Source organism: Mustelus asterias, chromosome 2 (assembly GCF_964213995.1).
Source record: "Mustelus asterias chromosome 2, sMusAst1.hap1.1, whole genome shotgun sequence".
Taxonomy (NCBI): Eukaryota; Metazoa; Chordata; class Chondrichthyes; order Carcharhiniformes; family Triakidae; genus Mustelus; species Mustelus asterias.
The window spans coordinates 2,645,501-2,671,857 of NC_135802.1; the positions used below are offsets into that span (position 1 = coordinate 2,645,501).

Here is a 26,357-nt window from a genome sequence, read left to right on the forward strand (position 1 = left end):
GAGATTGAGTTTAGGAGTCCGGGGATAATGATGCAGCTATATAAGACCCTCGTCAGACCCCACTTGGAGTACTGTGCTCAGTTCTGGTCGCCTCATTACAGGAAGGATGTGGAAAAGATTGAAAGGGTGCAGAGGAGATTTACAAGGATGTTGCCTGGATTGAGTGGCATGCCTTATGAGGATAGGCTGAGGGAGCTCGGTCTTTTCTCCTTGGAGAGACGAAGGATGAGAGGAGACCTAATAGAGGTGTATAAGATGTTGAGAGGCATAGATCGGGTGGACTCTCAGAGGCTTTTTCCCAGGGTGGAAATGTCTGCTACAAGAGGACACAGGTTTAAGGTGCTGGGGGGTAGGTACAGGGGAAATGTTCGGGGTAAGTTCTTCACTCAGAGGGTGGTGGGCGAGTGGAATCGGCTGCCGTCAGTGGTGGTGGAGGCGAACTCAATAGGGTCTTTTAAGAGACTCCTGGATGAGTACATGGAGCTTAATAGGATGGAGGGTTATAGGTAGGTCTAGAAGGTAGGGATGTGTTTGGCACAACTTGTGGGCCGAAGGGCCTGTTTGTGCTGTAGTTTTTCTATGTTTCTATGAATCCAAAGAGCTTCTACAAATACATAAAGGGCAAAAGAGTAACAAGGGAGAGAGTAGGGCCTCTTAAGGATCAACAAGGTCATCTCTGTGCGGATCCACAAGTGATGGGTGAGATCCTAAGTGAAAGTTCTCATCCGTATTCACTGTTGAGAAAAGCATGGATGTTAGGGAACTTGGGGAATTAAATACTGATGTCTTGAGGAGTGTACATATTACAGAGAAGGAGGTGCTGGAAGTCTTAAAGCGCATCAAGGTAGATAAATCTGCGGGACCTGATGAGGTATATCCCAGGACATTGTGTGAGGCTAGGGAGGAAAGTGCAGGTCCCCTCGCCGAGATATTTGAATCATCGATAGTCACGGGTGAGGTGCCTGAAGATTGGAGAGTGGCAAATGTTGTGCCTTTGTTTAAAAAGGGCTGCAGGGAAAAGCCTGGGAACTACAGGCCAGTGAGCCTCACATCTGTGGTGGGTAAATTGTTGGAAGGTATTTTGAGAGACAGGATCTACAGGCATTTAGAGATGCAAGGACTGATTAGGGACAGTCAGCATGGCTTTGTGAGTGGAAAATCATATCTCACAAATTTAATTGAGTTTTTTGAAGGGGCAACCAAGAAGGTAGATGAGGGCAGTGCAGTTGATGTTGTCTACATGGACTTCAGCAAGGCCTTTGACAAGGTACCGCATGGTAAGTTGTTGCATAAAGTTAAATCTCACGGGATCCAGGGTGAGGTATCTAAATGGATACAAAATTGGCTTCTTGACAGAAGCCAGAGGATGGTTGTAGAGAGTTGTTTTTCAAACAGGAGACCTATGACCAGCGGTGTGCCTCAGGGATCAGTGCTGGGTCCACTGTTATTTGTCATTTATATGAATGATTTGGATGAGAATATAGGGGGCATGGTTAGTAAGTTTGTAGATGACACCAAGATTGGTGGCATTGTGGACGGTGAGGAAGGTTATCTCCAATTGCAATGGGATCTTGATCAATTGGGCCAGTGGGCTGATGAATGGCAGATGGAGTTTAATTTAGACAAATGCGAGGTGATGAATTTTGGTAGATTGAACCAGGGCCGGACTTACTCAGTTAATGGTAGGGCATTGGGGAGAGTTACAGAACAAAGAGATCTAGGGGTACATGTTCATAGCTCCTTGAAAGTGGAGTTACAGGTGGACAGAGTGGTGAAGAAGGCATTCGGCATGCTTGGTTTCATCGGTCAGAACATTGAATACAGGAGTTGGGACGTCTTGTTGAAGTTGTACAAGACATTGGTAAGGCCACACTTGGAATACTGTGTGCAATTCTGGTCACCCTATTATAGAAAGGATATTATTCAACTAGAAAGAGTGCAGAAAAGATTTACTAGGATGCTACCGGGACTTGATGGATTGAGTTACAAGGAGAGGCTGAATAGACTGGGACTTTTTTCTCTGGAGCGTAGGAGGCTGAGGGGTGACCTTATAAAGGTCTATAAAATAATGAGGGGCATAGACAAGGTAGATAGTCAATATCTTTTCCCAAAGGTAGGGGAGTCTAAAACTAGAGGGCATAGGTTTAAGGTGAGAGGGGAGAGATACAAAAGTGTCCAGAGGGGCAATTTCTTCACACAGAGGGTGGTGAGTGTCTGGAACAAGCTGCCAGAGGCAGTAGTAGAGGCGGGTACAATTTTATCTTTTAAAAAGCATTTAGATAGTTACATGGTTACGATGGGTATAGAGGGATATGGGCCAAATGCGGGCAATTGGGATTGGTTTAGGGGTTTTTAAAAAAAGGGCGGCATGAAAAAGTTGGGCCGAAGGGCCTGTTTCCATTGCTGTAAACCTCTATGACTCTGATGTGCTGGCTTCAAGCTGCCTACCATCAGAAAGCTGAGCCTGCCTCCACTGCTGCTTAAATGTAACATTGGCTATTCTCTGTGCTGCAACACAAGCAGCATGGTGATCTGTCCTGCTGTCCATCTCACTGTGAATTCCAGTTATTGGTACAGTTCCCACACAATCCCAGCAGAGACTGCACTGAGCGCGCTCACTGTCCCAGCAGAGACTGCACTGAGCGCGCTCACTGTCCCAGCAGAGACTGCACTGAGTGCGCTCACTGTCCCAGCAGAGACTGCACTGAGCGCGCTCACTGCCCCAGCAGAGACTGCACTGAGTGTGCTCACTGTCCCAGCAGAGACTACTGAGCGCGCTCACTGTCCCAGCAGAGACTGTACTGAGCGCGCTCACTGTCCCAGCAGAGACTGTACTGAGCGCGCTCACTGTCCCAGCAGAGACTGTACTGAGCGCGCTCACTGTCCCAGCAGAGACTGTACTGAGCGCGCTCACTGTCCCAGCAGAGACTGTACTGAGCGCGCTCACTGTCCCAGCAGAGACTGTACTGAGCGCGCTCACTGTCCCAGCAGAGACTGTACCGGAGTCTCGAGTTTAAAACCAGTTGAAGGATGCTGATTTTGTCTGGGATGGGGGTGAAACCTGGATCATTTGCAGCCTCCTCCAGCCAGCACGATTTGAGGCTGTACCTTTGACTGTCTGGGTGCTGAGGATATTGTTTGAACTCATGGTGATTGATTTCTGATTAAGACCGATTTCTCTCTCTCACCTCCAGTCCTCTGAATCCCCTCTTTCTTTCTTTCTGTCTCGTCTGTCTCTCTGCCATTTGCCCTCATTAAGGGGTTTGCTGGATCAGCTGCGATGGAGGCTCAGAGCAGATACCTTGCGCAGATTGAGCAGGATTCGGAACAGGAGGCAGTCCCCTGTGGGAGATCAGGGGCTATGCCTTCGAGGGAGGCCACCAACAACCCTGGGCCTTGTGTTAATAAGCAGCAAGTTGCAGAACCCAACCACGGGCACCATGCGATGGAAGAGAGCGCTGGGCACGTGCTGCTCCCAGAACCCAGCCAGCGGGCGCAGGAGCAGGAGACTCTGATTGAGCTGCAGCCCATTCCCTTCCACCAGAACCCCTTTGTGGTGGCAAACAGGAAGTGCCGGGGGAAGTCCAGGGATTCCCCGGCAGAAAGAGCGCCTGTGAATGGCGCACGGGGCTACACGAGCCGCAGTGTCCAGGCAAGCACCCACTGGCACGTAGCATGGTGTGAACATGTGCCTACTCGCCTGTGTCCTTGGCAAGATGGTGCTGTGCATGCTTTGGGTTTCCGGCTGACACGTTTCACTAACTTGATGCAATGGGATGGAGGAGGGAGAGGGGGGGCTTTGGTCTGTCCATCTGCCTATGCACTCCTCATTCATGTATGCGCGGGTGTGTGAGAGTGTGTGTACATGTGAGTGCGCGCTTACATGTGTGTGCATGTGCCCTCGTGCATTTGTGTGTGGGTGCGTGTGTCCGTGTAGGTGTGTGCGCACGTGCATGTGTGCGGGTATGTGTGGGTGTGTGCACGCGTGCGTGTGTGTGGGCATGCGTGTATGTGTGGGTGTGGGTGTGTGCAGGCATGCATGTATGTGTGGTGTGTGCGGGCATGCGTATGTCTGTGCGTGTGTGTGGGTGTGTGCGGGTATGTGTGGGTGCGTGCGTGTATGTGTGGGTGTGTGCGGATATGTGTGGGTGTGTGCGGGTGTGCGTGTATGTGTGGGTGTGTGCGGATATGTGTGGGTGTGTGCGGATATGTGTGGGTGTGTGCGGATATGTGTGGGTGTGTGCGGATATGTGTGGGTGTGTGCGGATATGTGTGGGTGTGTGCGGATATGTGTGGGTGTGTGCGGGTATGTGTGGGTGTGTGCGGATATGTGTGGGTGTGTGCGGATGTGTGCGGGTATGTGTGGGTGTGTGCGTGTATGTGTGGTTGTGTGCGGATGTGTGGGTGTGTGCGGATATGTGTGCGTGTATGTGTGGGTGTGTGCGTGTATGTGTGGGTGTGTATGTGTGGGTGTGTGCGTGTATGTGTGGGTGTGTGCGTGTATGTGTGGGTGTGTGCGTGTATGTGTGGGTGTGTGCGTGTATGTGTGGGTGTGTGTGGGTATGTGTGCGGGCGTGCGTGTCCATGTGGGTGTGTGCGTGTATGTGTGGGTGTGTGCGTGTATGTGTGGGTGTGTGTGGGTATGTGTGTGTGTGTGCGTGTCCATGTGGGTGTGTGGCTCTACCTATGGGTTTATCTGTTTGGGTGCGAGTGGGCCCTGTTTCTCTGCAGGGGCAGGGGTAGGCAGTACCCTCAGTGTACCATTGCGATTAGTGCAGCTTGACAGAGGTGACATTTTAAATCCCTCTTCCCCCATACCCCCAACCCCAACACCCAGTCTGAGAGAAAACACCCCCCCTCATCACCACCAGACCCCCCTCCCCTCCCCCCGTCACCACCGGACCTCCTCCCCTCCCCCCGTCACCACCGGACCTCTTCCCCTCCCCCCGTCACCACCAGACCCCCCTCCCCTCCCCCCGTCACCACCAGACCCCCCTCCCCTCCCCCCGTCACCACCGGACCTCCTCCCCTTCCCCCGTCACCACCGGACCTCCTCCCCTCCCCCCGTCACCACCAGACCCCCTCCCCTCCCCCCGTCACCACCAGACCCCCTCCCCTCCCCTCCCCCCGTCACCACCAGACCCTCCTCCCCATCCCCATCACCAACAGACCTTCCTCCCCTCCCCCATCACCACCAGACCCCCCTCCCCTCCCCCCATCACCGGCACCACCAGACCCCCCTCCCCTGCCCCATCATCACCAGACCCTCCTTTCCCCCCCCCACCCCCCCGTCACCACCAGACCCCCCTCCTCTCCCCCATCACCACCAGACCCCCCTCCTCTCCCCCATCACCACCAGACCCCCCCCCCACCCCCCCGTCACCACCAGACCCCCCTCCTCTCCCCCATCACCACCAGATCTCCCTCCCCTCCCCCGTCACCATCAGACCCCTCCTTCCCCCGTCACACCTTACCCCCCACTCCCCCCCCCTCCCCATCACCACCAGACCCCCCTCCTCCTCTTCCCCACTGGTCACAGCCAAACATTCTTCCCTAAAAGAGAGCTTACCCTTGCAGGGTAGTCTGAGGTGGCCTGGGTACTTCACAGGGCCAAAGATGCTGGCCTTATTTTCATTGGTGGGTTTGTACAATACGCAGCCTCAAATGCTGTGAGCAGGGCAGCTGTTACCCTGTCTCTGTGCCTATTTCAGCAGCAGGTTTTGAGGAACAGCTGGAGCCAGTTGTTTCACGCGGCTACTGGACAGCAGCAGCACGAATGATATTCACCACTAACTCAATACTGCCATCACAGCAAAACCATGTACAGCCCATCACACACTGAATAATGTGGGAAATGAATGACAGTCTCAGTGTGATGCTGGGCTGTCTGCCCCAAAGACTGGCATCAGCAGCATGTCCCAGCCGCTGTTTAAAACGACACAGGTCTTTGCTTGAAAAACTCAAAACACAATGTCTGACATTAGCTGTGATTAGACTGAACAACATTTGCTAAATAATCCCCAGTGTGCTCGCAATTACACTGACAACCAATATACAATTGTTATTCGGGTTCGCAGTGCGTCACGTTTGCGTGCACTGGAAGCCACATATATTAATACACAGGACCCTGTTCCTTGCAGACAGAAAGAACCTGTACACACATTGCACCTGTTTCAGCTAAACAAAATAACTGACAGCCAACCACTGATGCATTCCTCAGGACAATCTCTTGCCAATCAGAGTCAAGCAGCCTGGTATAAATTTTCATACAACGTTTGGCAGTTAAATGTCTGTCACCATTAACTGGTGCATTCTCCATGGCAACACCTCTACCAATCAGAGTCCATTTGACAACGAATCAGAACTGTCTACTGCATAAAATTTCACCTGATATTGATATTTTTGTGATTATCCTGATGAGTGCAAGTCGAAAAGCTTTGACAAAATGTATTTCTTCAGCAATATTCAGGATGTGAGGGTTGATAGGATGCGAGGAGAGATGATTTTCACGTGGGTGAATCCACAACAAGAGGTATCAGTATTCGATAGTCTCTGACAAGTCAAGGCAAACATTGAGGAGGCATTTCTTCACACAGAGTGTCAAACTCCCTATCACAGGCCGGATGAAGCAGAATATTGATGTGTTTACGGGAGGCTTGTTGTATACACAAGGGAGAAGGAACAGAGCGATATGGAGAGCAGGATAGGAAAGAATCATTGTTCATGTGGGAATTAACACTGGCACAGAACAGTTGGATGGAATGGTCTGTTTGTTGCACTCTGCATACAATTCCAGGTAAGATTGTGTTTGTGTGTATGACAGTGGGTGCTTGGTATAAAGGACATTTCAAATATAGAGCATCAAAATATGACACTGAGCAACATAAAGTGAGGTTAGGGCAGATAACCAACAGCTTGCGCAGTGGGGAGGTTACAAGCTGCCAAGGAAGAGGAGAGGTGTAGAGGGAAAGTTCCAGAGCTTAAGGTGTTAAGAACACAGCTGGTGGTAAACGGCAGAATATTCCAGATCCCGGAAGGGAAACGACTCGCGGTCGGTGTGGTGCCTCCCAGCTGCCGGGGTCCATGGTGTCTCGGATCGTGTTTTCTGGATCCTTAAGGGGGAGGGGGACCAGCCCCAAGTCGTGGTTCACATCGGCACCCAAGACATAGGTAGGAAAAGGGATGGGGATGTAAGGCAGAAATTCAGGGAGTTAGGGTGGAAGCTTAGGGCTAGAACAAACAGAGTTGTTATCTCTGGTTTGTTGAACACGTGGCTACAGAGATGGTGCAGGAGGGAGGGATTCAGGTACCTGGATAATTGGGGTTCATTCTGGGGTAAGTGGGACTTCTACAAAGGGGATGGTCTACACCTGAACCAGAGGGGTACCAATATCCTGGGGGGGGGGAGAAATTTGCTAATGCACTTCGGGAGGGGATGGGAACCTGAATGGGAACCCAGGTCGGAGGTGACGATCACGAGGGGTCACGGGCTCAAGCTGAGAGGGGCGAAGTATAACTCAGACATCAGAGGGACGTTTTTTACACAGAGGGTGGTGGGGGCCTGGAATGCGCTGCCAAGTAAGGTGGTGGAGGCAGGCACGCTGACATCGTTTAAGACTTACCTGGATAGTCACATGAGCAGCCTGGGAATGGAGGGATACAAATGATTGGTCTCGTTGGACCAAGGAGCGGCACTGGCTTGGAGGGCCGAAGGGCCTGTTTCCTGTGCTGTACTGTTCTTTGTTCTTTGTTCTTTATAGCTCCAGTGTACAGCAGGTTGAGAGTAGTGAGGTAATGAATAAGGTTTCAAGGTCGCAGGAGTGTACCGGCAGGCAGGAAGGTGGTTTGAAGTGTGTCTACTTCAATGCCAGGAGCATCCGGAATAAGGTGGGTGAGCTTGCAGCATGGGTTGGTACCTGGGACTTTGATGTTGTGGCCATTTCGGAGACATGGATAGAGCAGGGACAGGAATGGTTGTTGCAGGTTCCGGGGTTTAGATGTTTCAGTAAGGTCAGGGAAGGTGGAAAAAAGAGGGGGAGGTGTGGCATTGTTAGTCAAGGACAGTATTACGGTGGCAGAAAGGACATTTGATGAGGACTCGTCTACTGAGGTAGTTTGGGCTGAGGTTAGAAACAGGAAAGGAGAGGTCACCCTGTTGGGAGTTTTCTATAGGCCTCCGAAAAGTTCCAGAGATGTGGAGGAAAGGATTGCAAAGATGATTCTGGATAGGAGCGAAAGTAACACGGTAGTTGCTATGGGGGACTTTAACTTTACAAATATTGACTGGAAAGGCTATAGTTCGAGTACTTTAGATGGGTCAGTTTTTGTCCGATGTGTGCAGGAGGGTTTCCTGACACAGTATGTAGATAGACCAACAAGAGGCGAGGCCACATTGGATTTGGTACTGGGTAATGAACCAGGCCAGGTGTTAGATTTGGAGGAAGGTGAACACTTTGGTAATAGTGACCACAATTCGGTTACGTTTACTTTAGCGATGGAAAGGGATAGGTATATACCGCAGGGCAAGAGTTATAGCTGGGGGAAAGGAAATTATGATGCGATTGGGCGAGATTTAGGATGCATAGGATGTGGAAGGAAACTGCAGGGGATGGGCACAATTGAAATGTGGAGCTTGTTCACGGAACAGCTACTGCGTGTCCTTGATAAGTATGTACCTGTCAGGCAGGGAGGAAGTGGTCGAGTGAGGGAATTGTGGTTTACTAAAGAAGTTGAATCTCTTGTGAAGAGGAAGAAGGAGACTTATGTAAAGATGAGACGTGAAGGCTCAGTTAGGGTGCTTGAGAGTTACAAGTTAGCCAGGAAGGACCTAAAGAGAGAGCTCAGCAGATCGAGGAGGGGACATGAGAAGTCTTTGGCAGGTAGGATCAAGGAAAACCCTAAAGCTTTCCATAGGTATGTCAGGAATAAAAGAATGACTAGGGTAAGATTAGGGCCAGTCAAGGACAGTAGTGGGAAGTTGTGCGTGGAGTCCGAAGAGATAGGAGAGGCACTAAATGAATATTTTTCGTCAGTATTGGGAAAAAGACAATGGTGTCGAGGAGAATACTGAGATACAGACTATTAGACTAGACGGGATTGAGGTTCATAAGGAGGCGGCGTCAGCGATTCTGGAAAGTGTGAAAATAGATAAGTCCCCTGGCCGGATGGGATTTATCCTAGGATTCTCTGGGAGGCTAGGGAGGAGATTGCAGAGCCTTTGGCTTTGATCTTTATGTCGTCATTGTCTACAGGAATAGAACATAGAAAGCCACAGCACAAACAGGCCCTTCGGCCCACAAGTTGCGCCGATCATATCCCTACCTCTAGGCCTATCTATAGCCCTCAATCCCATTAAATCCCATGTACTCATCCAGAAGTCTCTTAAAAGACCCCAACGAGTTTGCCTCCACCACCACCGACGTCAGCCGATTCCACTCACCCACCACCCTCTGAGTGAAAAACTTACCCCTGACAGTGTCCAGTATGAGTGTGAAACCAATGTGTTGTTCCCAGTGTAGGATGTGGGAGGTCCTGGAGGCATCTGGCCTCCCGGACATCCACATCTGTGAGGGGTGTGTCGAGCTGCGGTTCCTGAGAGACCGTGTTAGGGAGCTGGAACTACAACTCGAGGATCTTAGGCTGATGAGGGAGAATGAGGAGGTGATAGACAAGAGCTATCATCAGGTGGTCACACCAGGGCCACGGGAAGAGGCCAAGTGGGTGACGGCCAGGAAGGGTAAGGCTAGGGTGGTTGAGAGCACCCCGGTGGATTTGCCCCTGCACAACAAGTACTCCTGCTTGAGTACTGCTGGGGGGGACAGCCCGCCTGGGGGAAGCAGCAGTGGCCGTGTCTCCGCAGTGGAGTCCAGCCCTGTAACTCAGAGGGCTAAGGAAAAGAGGAGGAAGGCGGTATTAATCGGGGACTTGATGGTGAAGGGGACAGACAGGCGTTTCTGCGGAGGTAGGCGGGATTCTCGCATGGTGGTCTGCCTCCCTGGGGCCGGGATCCAGGATGTCGCTAGTCGCGTCCCGGAAATCCTGAGGTGGGAGGGAGAGGAGCCTGAGGTAGCGGTACATATTGGTACCGCTGATGTGGGTAGGAAGGGAGAAGGGGTCATGAAAAGGGAGTACAGGGAATTAGGGAGACAGCTGAGAAAGAGGAAAGCAAAGGTAGTAATCTCAGGATTACTGCCTGTGCCACAGGAAGGTGAGGGCAGGAATGGAGTGAGGTGGAGGATGAATGTGTGGCTGAGGGACTGGTGCAGGGGGCAGGGATTCAGGTTCCTGGACCATTGGGACCTCTTTAGGGGCAGGGGTGATCTGTATACAAGAAACGGGTGGAACTTGAATCACACGGGGACCAATATCCTGGCCGGTAGGTTGGCTAAGGCTACTGGGGAGAATTTAAACTAGATAGGTTGGGGGGAGGGGAGCTAGAAGAGTTGACTAGGATCAAGGAACTAATTGATGGGGGGGAGGATGCAGGGGTAAGGGGAATTACAAAATTAATGGTAGAGGAGAGGGTGCAAGTGAATGAAGGCGGTAATTTAGATAAGGGAGTAGAGGGAGACGGTGTTCGCGACTCATCAAAGCGGGTTCAGATAAAAGCTGGAATAAGGACACTTTGCCTGAATGCACGAAGCATTCGGAACAAGGTGAATGAGTTGATGGTGCAAATCAGCACAAGTGGGTACGATCTGGTGGCCATTACAGAAACATGGCTGAAAGGTGACCAGGACTGGGAGATGAATATCCAGGGGTATCAGGCGTTTAGGAAGAATAGACAGGAAGGAAAAGGTGGTGGGGTCGCGCTATTAATAAGAGATAATATCAGGGTAGTACTGAGGGATGACATAGGCTCTGAGGAACAAAACGTGGAATCATTATGGGTAGAGATGAGGAATAGTAGAGGGAGAAAGACACTAGTAGGTGTGGTATATAGGCCCCCAAATAATAATGTTAAGGTAGGGAGGGCTGTAAACAAGCAGATAAGGGATGCGTGTAAAAACGGAACGGCAATAATCATGGGGGACTTCAACATGCACATTGACTGGCAGACTCAAGTCGGTAAGGGTGGAATGGAGGAAGAGTTCTTAGAATGCTGTCGGGATAGTTTCCTTGAACAGCATGTTACGGAACCGACGAGGGAACGAGCTATTTTGGATCTGGTATTGTGTAACGAGGTAGGTAGAATTAAGGATCTTATTGTGAAGGACCCTCTTGGGTCTAGTGACCACAATATGGTCGAATTTCTGATTCAGATGGAAGAGGAGAAAGTTTGGTCCCAAACCAGTGTCCTCTGTTTGAACAGAGGGAAATATGATAGGATGAGGGATGAATTGGCTAAGGTAGACTGGGAGAGCAGGCTGGCAGGTAGGATAGCTGAGGAACAGTGGAGGATTTTTAAGGAGATCCTTTTCAGTTCTCAGCAAAAGTATATTCCAGCAAAAAACAAGGATTGTAAGAAAAGGGAGAACCAGCCGTGGATAACGAAGGAAATAAAGGAGAGTATTAAAATAAAAACAGCTGCGTACAGAGTGGCCAAAAATAGTGGAGAAACAAGTGATTGGGAAAAATTTAAGAAACAACAAAGAGAGACTAAGAAAGCGATAAAGAAAGGAAGGATAGACTATGAAGCTAGGCTAGCAATTAATATAAAAAATGATAGTAAAAGTTTTTATAAATATATAAAAAGGAATAGAGTGGCTAGAGTGAATGTTGGACCCTTGGAGGACGAGAGGGGGGAGTTAATAGTGGGAAATGAGGATATGGCTGAGTCTTTAAATAAGTTTTTTGTGTCGGTCTTCACGGTGGAGGACACAAATAGTTTGCCAAATATTAACGATAGAGGGTTGGCAGCAGGAGAAATACTTAATACGATTAATGTTACCAGAGAGGCAGTGCTGGGTAGACTAATGGGACTGAAGGTGGACAAGTCCCCGGGTCCGGATGGAATGCATCCCAGGGTATTGAAAGAAATGTCAGAGGTAATAGTGGATGCGTTAGTGATTATTTATCAAAACTCGTTGCATTCTGGGGTAGTGCCGGTTGATTGGAAAACGGCTAATGTTACGCCGCTGTTTAAAAAAGGAAGGAGACAAAAGGCGGGTAACTATAGGCCGGTCAGCTTAACGTCTGTAGTAGGGAAAATGCTGGAATCCATTATTAAAGAGGAGATAGCAGGGCATCTGGATAGAAATGGTTCGATCAATCAGACGCAGCATGGATTCATGAGGAGAAAGTCGTGCTTGACGAACATGTTGGATTTTTATGAAGATGTGACGAGGGCGGTTGATGAAGGAGAACCGGTGGATGCGGTGTTTTTGGATTTCCAAAAGGCGTTTGATAAGGTGCCCCATAAAAGGCTGCTGAAGAAGATTAGGGCACACGGAGTTGGGGGTAGTGTGTTAAAGTGGATTGGGGACTGGCTATCCGACAGGAAGCAAAGAGTCGGAATAAATGGGTGTTTTTCCGGTTGGAGGAAGGTAACTAGTGGCGTGCCGCAGGGATCGGTACTCGGGCCGCAACTGTTTACCATTTATATAGATGATCTGGAGGAGGGGACGGAGTGTAGGGTAACGAAGTTTGCAGACGACACAAAGATAAGTGGAAAAGTGAATCGTGTGGAGGACGGAGAAGATCTGCAGAGAGATTTGGACAGGCTGAGTGAGTGGGCGAGGATATGGCAAATGGAGTATAACGTTGAGAAATGCGAGGTTATACACTTTGGAGGAAATAATAACAAATGGGATTACTATCTCAATGGAAACAAATTAAAACATGCTACCGTGCAAAGGGACCTGGGGTCCTTGTGCATGAGACGCAAAAGCCCAGTCTGCAGGTACAACAGGTGATCAAGAAGGCAAATGGGATGTTGGCCTATATTGCGAGGGGGATAGAATATAAAAGCAGGGATGTCTTGATGCACCTGTACAGGGCATTGGTGAGGCCGCAGCTGGAATACTGTGTGCAGTATTGGTCCCCTTATATGAGGAAGGATATATTGGCATTGGAGGGAGTGCAGAGAAGGTTCACCAGGTTGATACCGGAGATGAGGGGTTTGGATTATGAGGAGAGGCTGAGGAGATTGGGTTTGTACTCGTTGGAGTTTAGAAGGATGAGGGGGGATCTTATGGAGACTTATAAGATAATGCGGGGGCTGGATAGGGTGGAGGCGGAGAGATTCTTTCCACTTAGTAAGGAAGTTAAAACTAGAGGACACAGCCTCAAAATAAAGGGGGGTCGGTTTAAGACAGAGTTGAGGAGGAACTTCTTCTCCCAGAGGGTGGTGAATCTCTGGAATTCTCTGCCCACTGAGGTGGTGGAGGCTACCTCGCTGAATATGTTTAAAGCGCGGATGGACGGATTCCTGATCGGTAAGGGAATTAAGGGTTATGGGGATCAGGCGGGTAAGTGGTACTGATCCACGTCAGATCAGCCATGATCTTATTGAATGGCGGGGCAGGCTCGAGGGGCTAGATGGCCTACTCCTGCTCCTATTTCTTATGTTCTTATCTCCTCTGTACCTACCCCCCAGCACCTTAAACCTGTGTCCTCTCGTAGCAACCATTTCAGCCCTTGGAAATAGCCTCTGAGAGTCCACCCTATCCAGACCTCTCAACATCTTGTAAACCTCTATCAGGTCACCTCTCATCCTTCGTCTCTCCAGGGAGAAGAGACCAAGCTCCCTCAACCTATCCTCATAAGGCATGCCCCCCAATCCAGGCAACATCCTTGTAAATCTCCTCTGCACCCTTTCAATGGCTTCAACATCTTTCCTGTAATGAGGTGACCAGAACTGCGCGCAGTACTCCAAGTGGGGTCTAACCAGGGTCCTATAAAGCTGCAGCATTATCTCCCGACTCCTAAACTCAATCCCTCGATTAATGAAGGCTAGTACGCCGTACGCCTTCTTGACCGCATCCCAGAATGCCAGAAGACTGGATGATAGCAAATCCAGAAGACTGGATGATAGCAAATGTTGTTCCCTTGTTCAAGAAGGGGAGTAGAGACAACCCTGGAATTATGAGCCTTACTTCTGTTGTGGGCAAAGTTTTGGAAAGGATTATTAGACTTAGGATTTATAATCATCTCGAAAGGAATAATTGGATTAGGGATAGTCAACACGGTTTTGTGAAGGGTAGGTCGTGCCTCACAAACCTTATTGAGTTCTTTGAGAAGGTGACCAAAGAGGTGGATAAGGGTAAAGCAGTTGATGTGGTGTATATGGATTTCAGTAAAGCGTTTGAAAAGGTTCCCCACGGTAAGCTATTGCAGAAGATACGGAGGCATGGGATTGAGGGTGATTTAGCGGTTTGGATCAGGAATTGGCTCGCTGTAAGAAGACAGAGGGTGGTGGTTGATGGGAAATGTTCATCCTGGAGTTCAGTTACTAGTGGTGTACCGCAAGGATCTGTTTTAGGGCCATTGCTGTTTGTCATTTTTATAAATGACCTGGATGAGGGCATAGAAGGATGGGTTAGTAAATTTGCAGATGACACTAAAGTCGGTGGAGTTGTGGACAGTGCGGAAGGATGTTGCAGCTTACAGAGGGACATAGATAAGCTGCAGAGCTTGGCTGAGAGGTGGCAAATGGAGTTTAATGCGGAAAAGTGTGAGGTGATTCACTTTGGAAGGAGTAACAGGAATACAGAGTACTGGGCTAATGATAAGATACTTGGTAGTGTGGATGAACAGAGGGATCTGGGTGTCCATGTGCATAGATCCCTGAAAGTTGGCACCCAGGTTGATAGGGTTGTTAAGAAGGCGTACGGTGTGTTAGCTTTTATTGGTAGAAGGATTGGGTTTCGGAGCCATGAGATCATGTTGCAGCTGTACAAAACTCTGGTGCGGCTGCACTTGGAATATTGCGTACAGTTCTGGTCGCCGCATTAACGTAGAACAGTACAGCACAGTACAGGCCCTTCGGCCCTCAATGTTGTGCCCAGCTTAGTCCGAAACCAAGATCAAGCTATCCCACTCCCTATCATTCTGGTGTGCTCCATGTCCCTATCCAATAACCGCTTGAAAGTTCCTAAAGTGTCCGACTCCACTATCACAGCAGGCAGTCCATTCCATACCCCAACCACTCTCTGAGTAAAGAACCTACCTCGTACATCCCTCCTATATCTCCCACCACGAACCTGATAGTTATGCCCCCTCGTAACAGCTACATCCACCCGAGGAAATAGTCTCTGAACGTCCACTCTATCTATCCCCCTCATCATCTTATAAACCTCTATTAAGTCGCCTCTCATCCTCCTCCGCTCTAAAGAGAAAAGCCCCAGCTCCCTCAACCTTTCCTCATAAGAACTACCCTCCAAACCAGGTAGCATCCTGGTAAATCTCCTCTGCACTCTCTCCAATGCTTCCACATCCTTCTTATAGTGAGGTGACCAGAACTGCACACAATATTCCAAATGTGGTCTCACCAAGGTCCTGTCCAGTTGCAGCATAACCCCACAGCTCTTAAACTCAAAACCCCTGTTAATAAACGCTAACACACTATAGGCCTTCTTCACGGCTCTGTCCACTTGAGTGGCAACCTTCAGAGATCTGTGGATATGAACCCCAAGATCTCTCTGTTCCTCCACACTCCTCAGAACCCTGCCGTTGACCCTGTAATCCGCATTCAAATTTGTCCCCCCAAAATGAATCACCTCGCACTTATCAGGGTTAAACTGCATCTGCCATTTTTCGGCCCAGCTCTGCATCCTATCAATGTCTCTTTGCAGCCTACAACAGCCCTTCACCTCATCCACTACTCCACCAATCTTGGTGTCATCAGCAAATTTACTGACCCACCCTTCAGCCCCCTCCTCCAAGTCATTGATAAAAATCACAAATAGCAGAGGACCCAGCACTGATCCCTGTGGTACACCGCTGGTAACTGGTCTCCAGTCTGAAAATTTTCCATCCACCACCACCCTCTGTCTTCTATGAGATAGCCAGTTTGTTATCCAATCGGCCAAATTTCCCTCTATCCCACACCTCCTTACTTTCTTCATGAGCCAACCATGGGGAACCTTATCAAATGCCTTACTAAAATCCGTGTATACGACATCAACTGCACTACCTTCATCGACACATTTAGTTACCCCCTCAAAGAATTCAATCAAGTTTGTGAGGCAAGACTTACCCTTCACGAATCCGTGTTGACTATCCCGGATTAAGCTGCATCTTTCCAAATGGTCATAAATCCTATCCCTCAGGACCCTTTCCATTAACTTACCGACCACCGAAGTAAGACTAACCGGCGTATAATTACCAGGGTCATTCCTATTTCCTTTCTTGAACAGAGGCACAACATTCGCCACTCTCCAGTCCTCTGGCACTATCCCCGTTGACAATGAGGACCCAAAGATCAAAGCCAAAGGCTCTGCAATCTTATCCCTTGCCTCCCAAAGAATCCTAGGATATATCCCATCTGGCCCAGGGGACTTATTGACCCTCAGGTTTTTCAAAATTGCTAATACATCTTCCCTCAGAACATCTACCTCCTCCAGCCTATCAGCCTGTATCACCCCCTCATCCTCAAAAACATGGCCCCTCTCCTTGGTGAACACTGAAGAAAAGTATTCATTCATCGCCTCTCCTATCTCTTCTGACTCCATGCACAAGTTCCCACTACTGTCCTTGACCTGCCCTAACCTCACCCTGGTCATTCTTTTATTCCTCACATAAGAGTAAAAAGTCTTGGGGTTTTCCTTGATCCGACCCGCCAAGGACTTCTCATGCCCCCTCCTAGCTCTCCTAAGCCCTTTTTTTTAGCTCATTCCTTGCTACCTTGTAACCCTCAAGCGACCCAACTGAACCTTGTTTTCTCATCCTTACATATGCTTCCTTTTTCCTCTTGACAAGACATTCAACCTCTTTTGTGAACCATGGTTCCCTCACTCGGCCATTTCCTCGCTGCCTGGCAGGGACATACCTATCAAGGACACGCAGTATTTGTTCCTTGAGCAAGCTCCACTTTTCATTTGTGCCTTTCCCTGACAGTTTCTGTTCCCATCTTATGCTCCCTAATTCTTGCCTAATCACATCATAATTACCTCTCCCCCAATTATAAACCTTGCCCGGCCGTATGGCCCTATCCCTCTCCATTGCAATAATGAAAGACACCGAATTGTGGTCACTATCTCCAAAGTGCTCTCCCACAACCAAATCTAACACTTGGCCCGGTTCATTACCCAGTACCAAGTCCAATGTGGCCCCACCTCTTGTCGGCCTATCCACATATTGTGTCAGGAAACCCTCCTGCACACACAGTACAAAAACTGCCCCATCCGAACTATTTGACCTATAAAGGTTCCAATCAATATTTGGAAAGTTAAAGTCCCCCATGACAACTACCCTGTGACCTCCACATCTATCCATAATCTGCTTTGCAATTTCTTCCTCCACATCTCTATTACTATTTGGGGGCCTATAGAAAACTCCTAACAACGTGACCACTCCTTTCCTATTTCTAACTTCAGCCCATATTACCTCAGTGTGCAGATCCCCTTCGAACTGCCTTTCTCCAGCCGTTAAACTATCCTTGATTAACAATGCTACTCTTCCACCTCTTTTACCACCTTCCCTACTCTTACTGAAACATCTATACCCCGGAACTTCCAACAACCATTCCTGTCCCTGTTCTAACCATGTCTCCGTAATGGCCACAACATCGTAGTCCCAAGTACTAATCCATGCTCCAAGTTCATCTCCCTTGTTCCGGATGCTCCTTGCATTGAAGTAGACACACTTCAACCCACCTTCCTGACTGCCGGTACACTCCTGCGACCTTGATCCCTTCCTCAGTACCTCACTACACTCAACACTGACTTCTGGACTACAGCTCATTTTCCCATCCCCCTGATAAATTAGTTTCAACCCCCCCCGAAGAGCCGTAGCAAATTTCCCTGCCAGGATATTGATGCCCCTTTGGTTCAGGTGCAACCCGTCCTGTTTGTACAGGTCCCACCTTCCCCAGAATGTGTTCCAATTATCCATGTAACTGAAACCCTCCCTCCTACACCATCCCTGCAGCCACGTGTTTATCTGCACTCTCTCCCTGTTCCTCAACTCACTAGCACGTGGCACCGGCAACAAACCAGAGATGACAACATGGTTTGTCTTGGCTCGCAGCTTCCACCCGAGCTCCCTAAATTCCTGTTTTAAATCCCCGTCCCTTCTCTTACCTATGTCGTTGGTACCGATGTGTACCACGACTTGTGACTGTTCCCTCTCCCCCTTAAGGATCCTGAAAACACGGTCCGAGACGTCACGGACCCTGGCACCCGGGAGGCAACATACCATCCGTGAGTCTCTTTCGCTGCCACAGAACCTCCTATCTGTCCCTCTAACTAATGAGTCCCCAATAACTATTGCTCTCCTGCTCTCCCCCCTTCCCTTCTGAGCCACAGAGATGGACACAGTGCTGTAGATTATAGAAAGGATGTGGAAGCATTGGAAAGGTTGCAGAGGAGATTTACCAGGATGTTGCCTGGTATGGTGGGAAGGTCTTATGAGGAAAGGCTGAGGGACTTGAGGCTGTTTTCGTTAGAGAGAAGAAGGTTAAGAGGTAACTTAATAGAGGCAACCAAGATGATCAGAGGATTAGATAGGGTGGATAGTGAGAGCCTTTTTCCTCGGATGGTGATGGCTAGCACGAGGGGACATAGCTTTAAATTGAGGGGTGATAGATATAGGACAGATGTCAGAGATGGGTTCTTTACTCAGAGAATAGTAAGGGCATGGAATGCCCTGCCTGCAACAGTAGTGGACTCGCCAAGATTAAGGACATTTAAATGGAGAGCACTTTGGAGATAGTGACCACAATTCGGTGTCTTTTCTTATTGCAATGGAGAGGGATAGGGCCGTACGGCAGGGCAAGGTTTACAATTGGGGGAGAGGTAATTATGATGCGATTAGGCAAGAATTAGGAAGCATAGGATGGGAACAGAAACTGTCAGGGAAAGGCACTAATGAAAAGTGGAACTTTTTCAAGGAACAAATACTGGGTGTCCTTGATAGGTATGTCCCTGTCAGGCAGGGAGGAAATGGCCGAGTGAGGGAACCATGGTTCACAAAAGAGGTGGAATGTCTTGTGAAAAGGAAGAGGGAAGCTTCTGTAGGGATGAGGAAACAAGGTTCAGATGGCTCGATTGAGGGTTACAAGTTAGCAAGGAATGAGCTGAAAAAGGGGCTTAGGAGAGCTAGGAGGGGACATGAGAAGTCCTTGGCAGGTCGGACCAAGGAAAACCCCAAGGCTTTTTACTCTTATGTGAGGAATAAAAGAATGACCAGGGTGAGGTTAGGGCCGGTCAAGGACAGTAGTGGGAACTTGTGTATGGAGTCAGTAGAGATAGGCGAGGTGATGAATGAATACTTTTCTTCAGTGTTCACCAAGGAGGGGCCATGTTTTTGAGGAAGAGAAGATGTTACAGGCTAATAGGCTGGAGGAAATAGATGTTCGGAGGGAGGATGTACTGGCAGTTTTGAATAAACTGAAGGTCGATAAGTCCCCTGGGCCTGATGAAATATATCCTAGGATTCTCTGGGAGGCAAGGGATGAGATTGCAGAGCCTTTGGCTTTGATCTTTGGGTCCTCACTGTCCACGGGGATGGTGCCAGAGGACTGGAGAATGGCGAATGTTGTTCCTCTGTTTAAGAAAGGGAATAGAAATGACCCTGGTAATTATAGACCGGTTAGTCTTACTTCAATGGTTGGTAAATTGATGGAAAAGGTCCTTAGGGATTGGATTTACGACCATTTAGAAAGATGCGGATTAATCCGAGATAGTCAGCACGGATTCGTGAAGGGCAAGTCGTGCCTCACAAACTTGATAGAATTTTTTGAGGAGGTAACTAAGTGTGTTGATGAAGGTAGGGCAGTTGATGTCACATACATGGATTTTAGTAAGGCGTTTGATAAGGTCCCCCATGGTCGGCTTATGATGAAAGTGAGGAGGTGTGGGATAGAGGGAAAGTTGGTCGATTGGATAGGTAACTGGCTATCTGATCGAAGACAGAGGGTGGTGGTGGATGGAAAATTTTCGGACTGGAGGCAGGTTGCTAGCGGAGTGCCACAGGGATCAGTGCTTGGTCCTCTGCTCTTTGTGATTTTTATTAATGACTTAGAGGATGGGGCTGAAGGGTGGATCAGTAAATTTGCTGATGACACCAAGATTGGAGTAGTGGATGAGGTGGAGGGCTGTTGTAAGCTGCAAAGAGACATAGATAGGATGCAAAGCTGGGCTGAAAAATGGCAAATGGAGTTTAACCCTGATAAATGTGAGGTGATTCATTTTGGTAGGACTAATTTAAATGTGGATTACAGGGTCAAAGGTAGGGTTAGAACCATAGAAAATTACAGCTCAGAAACAGGCCTTTTGGCCCTTCTTGTCTGTGCCGAACCATTTTTTGCCTAGTCCCACTGACCTGCACTTGGACCATATCCCTCCACACCCCTCTCATCCATGAACCCGTCCAAGTTTTTCTTAAATGTTAAAAGTGACCCCGCATTTACCACTTTATCCGGCAGCTCATTCCACACTCCCACCACTCTCTGCGTGAAGAAGCCCCCCCTAATATTCCCTTTAAACTTTTCTCCTTTCACCCTTAACCCATGCCCTCTGTTTTTTTTCTCCCCTAGCCTCAGCGGAAAATGCCTGCTTGCATTCACTCTATCTATACCCATCAAAATCTTATACACCTCTATCAAATCTCCCCTCAATCTTCTAATAGAACCATAGAAAAGACTGAAGACTGTGGAGGAACAGAGAGATCTTGGGGTCCATATCCACAGATCTCTAAAGGTTGCCACTCAAGTGGACAGAGCTGTGAAGAAGGCCTTTAGTGTGTTAGCTTTTATTAACAGGGGGTTGGAGTTTAAGAGCCGTGGGGTTATGCTGCAACTGTACAGGACCTTGGTGAGACCACATTTGGAATATTGTGTGCAGTTCTGGTCACCTCACTATAAGAAGGATGTGGAAGCGCTGGAAAGAGTGCAGAGGAGATTTACCAGGATGCTGCCTGGTTTGGAGGGTAGGTCTTATGAGGAAAGGTTGAGGGAGCTAGGGCTGTTCTGTCTGGAGCGGAGGAGGCTGAGGGGAGACTTACTAGAGGTTTATAAAATGATGAAGGGGATATATAGAGTGAACGTTCAAAGACTATTTCCTCAGGTGGATAGAGCTATTATAAGGGGGCATAACTATAGGGTTCATGGTGGGAGATATAGGAAGGATATCAGAGGTAGGTTCTTTACGCAGAGAGTGGTTGGGATGTGGAATGGACTGCCTGCAGTGATAGTGGAGTCAGACACTTTAGGAACATTTAAGCGGTTATTGGATAGGCACATGGAGCACACCAGGATGATAGGGAGTGGGATAGCTTGATCTTGGTTTCAGATAAAGCTTGGCACAACATCGTGGGCCGAAGGGCCTGTTCTGTGCTGTACTGTTCTCTGTTCTATGTTCTATGGTCATTGGATAAACATATGGATGATTTTGGAATAGTGTAGGTTAGCTGGGCTTTAGATTGGTTTCACAGGTCGGCTGAAGGGCCTGTACTGCGCTGTAATGTTCTATGTTCTATTGCCCTCAGCTGTATTTTTGTAATTTGATCTAATGTGACGAGAGATGTGAAGGATGTCCCAGATGTCGGTGTGATGGTTTTAAATAAAATAATTGTTCATTAAACAAAGAAAGAAAATCAGCCAGAAATACTCTTCACTAACTCAATAGCAGTACACAGTATAGTTGCCAGGAGAATACTCTTCACTAACTCAATAGCAGTACACAGTATAGCTGCCCGGAGAATACTCTTCACTAACTCAATAGCAGTACACAGTATAGCTGCCCGGAGAATACTCTTCACTAACTCAATAGCAGTACACAGTATAGCTGCCAGGAGAATACTCTTCACTAACTCAATAGCAGTACACAGTATAGCTGCCCGGAGAATACTCTTCACTAACTCAATAGCAGTACACAGTATAGCTGCCAGGAGAATACTCTTCACTAACTCAATAGCAGTACACAGTATAGTTGCCAGGAGAATACTCTTCACTAACTCAATAGCAGTACACAGTATAGTTGCCAGGAGAATACTCTTCACTAACTCAATAGCAGTACACAGTATAGCTGCCCGGAGGATACTCTTCACTAACTCAATAGCAGTACACAGTGTAGCTGCCCGGAGAATACTCTTCACTAACTCAATAGCAGTACACAGTGTAGCTGCCCGGAGAATACTCTTCACTAACTCAATAGCAGTACACAGTGTAGCTGCCCGGAGAATACTCTTCACTAACTCAATAGCAGTACACAGTATAGCTGCCCGGAGAATACTCTTCACTAACTCAATAGCAGTACACAGTGTAGCTGCCCGGAGAATACTCTTCACTAACTCAAAAGCAGTACACAGTATAGCTGCCCGGAGAATACTCTTCACTAACTCAATAGCAGTACACAGTATAGCTGCCCGGAGAATACTCTTCACTAACTCAATAGCAGTACACAGTATAGTCGCCAGGAGAATACTCTTCACTAACTCAATAGCAGTACACAGTGTAGCTGCCAGGAGAATACTCTTCACTAACTCAATAGCAGTACACAGTATAGTCGCCAGGAGAATACTCTTCACTAACTCAATAGCAGTACACAGTGTAGCTGCCAGGAGAATACTCTTCACTAACTCAATAGCAGTACACAGTATAGCTGCCCGGAGGATACTCTTCACTAACTCAATAGCAGTACACAGTATAGCTGCCCGGAGTGTAGCAAGAGAGGCAGTGGCTGAGTGGTATTGTCTCTGGGGTAGTTGTCCTGAGACTCAGGCAAACCCAGCCCTGTCGACCCTTCAAAGTCCTTACTGACATCTGGGGGCTTGTCTCACAGACTGGTCAAACAACAGCCTGACATCGTCACACTCATGGAATCAGACCTCACAGATAATGTCCCAGAGCCCACCATCAGCATTCCTGTCCTGTCCCACCGGCAGGACAGACCCAGCAGAGGTGGTGGCTCAGTGGTCTGATAGGTTTCACTTCAGGTATGATTCAGAAGACCCACTAGGGAGCTTTTATCAAACAAAGTTTATTTAACAATATAGTGAACATGTATAGGAGAAAATAAGCAAGAACTTTTATCAGTTACAAACAAGAAACAAAACAATCGCTATTATGTATAACCCTTAACAAAGATGTGTTCCAATCAAACCAAAATCTGTGCCAAAGACAAAATCCTTTCAACAGGTTCAATATAGCAAAGTCTACTGCTCACGTGATACTGGAAATTGAGTCCTTTGGTTGAAGTCTGCAGTTCTCTGGATTCATTCTGAACAGTTTAAAGACAAGGCAGCTTCCCAAAGCAGCAGAGACTCTGGTCCACCCCAAACAACAGTAGAGTTTCACCCTTCAGGAAAACAAGATGTTGTTTTCAAGGAACCAACAGAATTTTCAGAACACCAGGGAGAGAGGGAAAACACTTCTTTTAACTTGCTGTCCCTCCTAAAACTAAAACTCAAACCTGCAGCTCCAAACTGGAAATGAAAAAGAAGTGTCCAAAAACACATGGCCATCCTCCTAACAATGCAGGATCATAAAACTAATCCCAGAGTAAACATAAACAACCCCATTTATGCCACTTAAGTAGATATAAAATGACGTTTCCAGTCAAGCCGGCAACAATGACATCACTGAAGCTGTGGGAGCCGCAGAAATCATGTTTTCGAAGAAACCTTTGTGAAAGGTTCACTAAGCTCGCACCTCCTCCCTAAAACCATCAACATTCAAAGATACTTTCATTTTTCAAATGCTTTCAGTTTCACAGTACTCTACAATAAATATACACTTTACAATGTCAAAACATGCAACACAACAGTCCATTTCACTCCTTCCAGCATCAAACTCTCCTCCTTCCTGTTTATCACATTCGTGACAAAGCATTGGCAATCACATCCGTTCTTCCCTCAGTCTTTACTCCTGCGTCGATTCCAAGTTCAAACTCTTTGTTGTTGCAATGATAAATTAGCTCTGGGAATGTCCTCCCAGAACGAGGCAGGATCAGCAGGATAACTCATTTCATGTGTGTACTCTGGGTCATTCAGAAAGGCCATTTTATCCTTGTCGCCTTTGTTCCTCATTGGCCTTAGCTCCTGCGCTGCCAAGTAATTTGACTCCTTTGTTTGCTCTGGATCGGCACCATCACTTTCTGCCACCGTCTGGCAAAGACACACAGCACGTTGTCTTCTTGGTGTCCAAACCCATTTCAGCCATGGTCCAAAGGTGGGAGGTTAATCATCTCAGCTCCAGGTCATCTCTGCAGGAGTCTCTCAGGGTAGTGTCCTCGGCCCAACAATCTTCAGCTGCTTCATCAATGACCTTCCCTCCATCATAAGGTCAGAAGTAAGAACATAAGAACTCGGAGCAGGAGTGGGCCATCTGGCCCCTCGAGCCTGTTCCGCCATTCAATAAGATCATGGCTGATCTTTTCGTGGACTCAGCTCCACTTACCCATCAGCTTAACCCTTAATTCCTTTACTGTTCAAAAATGTATCTATCCTTGTCTGAAAAACATTCATTGAGGTAGCCTCAACTGCTTCACTGGGCAGGGAATTCCACAGATTCACACTCTTTGTGTGAAGAAGTTCCTCCTCAAGTGGGGGTGTTTGCCGATTATTGCACAATGTTCAGTACCATTCGCGACGACTCAGATACTGAAGCAGTCTATGTTCAAAGGCAGCAAGACCTGGACGACAGCTTGGGCTGACAAGTGGCAAATAACATTCGTGCCGCACAAGTGCCAGGCAATGACCATCACCAACAACAGAGAATCTAACCATCATCCCTTAACATTCAATGGCATTACCATCACTGAGTCTCCCACTATCAACATCCTGGGGGTTATCACTGACCAGAAACTGAACTGGATTAACCATATAAACACAGTAGTTGCAAGAACAGGTCAGAGGTTGGGAATCCTGCAGTGAGTAACTCATAGAACAAAAAACAAAGATCATTACAGCACACGAACAGGCCTTTCGGCCTTCCAAGCTCACGCCACTCCCTGGTCCAAACTAGACCATTCTTTTGTATCCCTCCATTCCCACTCTGTTCATGTGGCTATCTAGATAAGTCTTAAATGTTCCCAGTGTGTCCGCCTCCACCACCTTGCCTGGCAGCGCATTCCAGGCCCCCACCACCCTCTGTGTAAAATACGTCCTTCTTATATCCGTGTTAAACCTCCCCCCGCCCCCCCTCACCTTGAACCTATGACCCCTCGTGAACGTCACCACCGACCTGGGAAAAAGCTTCCCACCGTTCACCCTATCTATGCCTTTCATAATTTTATACACCTCTATTAGGTCACCCCTCATCCTCCGTCTTTCCAGTGAGAACAACCCCAGTTTACCCAATCTCTCCTCATAACTAAGCCCTTCCATATCAGGCAACATCCTGGTAAACCACCTCTGTACTCTCTCTAAAGCCTTCACATCCTTCTGGTAGTGTGGCGACCAGAACTGGACGCAGTATTCCAAATGCGGCTGAACCAACGTTCCATACATCTGCAACATCAGACCCCCACCTTTATACTCTATGCCCCGTATTATAAAGGCAAGCATGCCATATGATTATTCACTACCTTCTCCACCTGTGACGTCACCTTCAAGGATCTGTGGACTTGCACACCCAGGTCCCTCTGTGTATCTACACCCTTTATGGTTCTGCCATTTATCGTATAGCTCCCTCCGACGTTAGTTCTACCAAAATGCATCACTTCGCATTTCTCTGGATTGAACTCCATCTGCCATTTCTTTGCCCAAATTTCCAGCCTATCTATATCCTTCTGTAGCCTCTGACAATGTTCCTCACTATCTGCAAGTCCAGCCATTTTCGTGTCGTCCGCAAACTTACTGATCACCTTCTTCCAGATCGTTTATATAAATCACAAACAGCAGAGGTCCCAATACAGAGCCCTGCGGAACACCACTAGTCACAGGCATCCAGCCGGAAAAAGACCCTTCCACTACCACCCTCTGTCTTCTGTGACCAAGCCAGTTCTCCACCCATCTAGCCACCTCCCCCTTTATCCCATGAGATCCAACCTTTTGCACCAACCTTCCATGAGGGACTTTGTCAAACGCTTTACTAAAGTCCATATAGACGACATCCACAGCCCTTCCCTCGTCAACCATTCTAGTCACTTCTTCAAAAAACTCCACCAGGTTAGTGAGGCATGACCTCCCTCTCACAAAACCATGCTGACTATCGTTAATGAGTTTATTCTTTCCAAATGCGCATACATCCTATCTCTAAGAATCCTCTCCAACAACTTCCCTACCACGGGAAGCTCACCGGCCTATAATTTCCC

General features: G+C 48.2%; 1 protein-coding gene across 1 annotated transcript in view; it reads left to right on the plus strand.

Moving 5' to 3' along the window:
* scrib (scribble planar cell polarity protein) overlaps window positions 1-26,357 on the plus strand; it is a 322,951-nt gene that overhangs the window by 180,106 nt on the left and 116,488 nt on the right. The window contains exon 16 of the mRNA XM_078230184.1: window positions 3,260-3,652. Within this exon, the coding sequence (XP_078086310.1) occupies window positions 3,260-3,652 (393 nt within the window). The remainder of the gene's footprint in view (window positions 1-3,259; window positions 3,653-26,357) is intronic.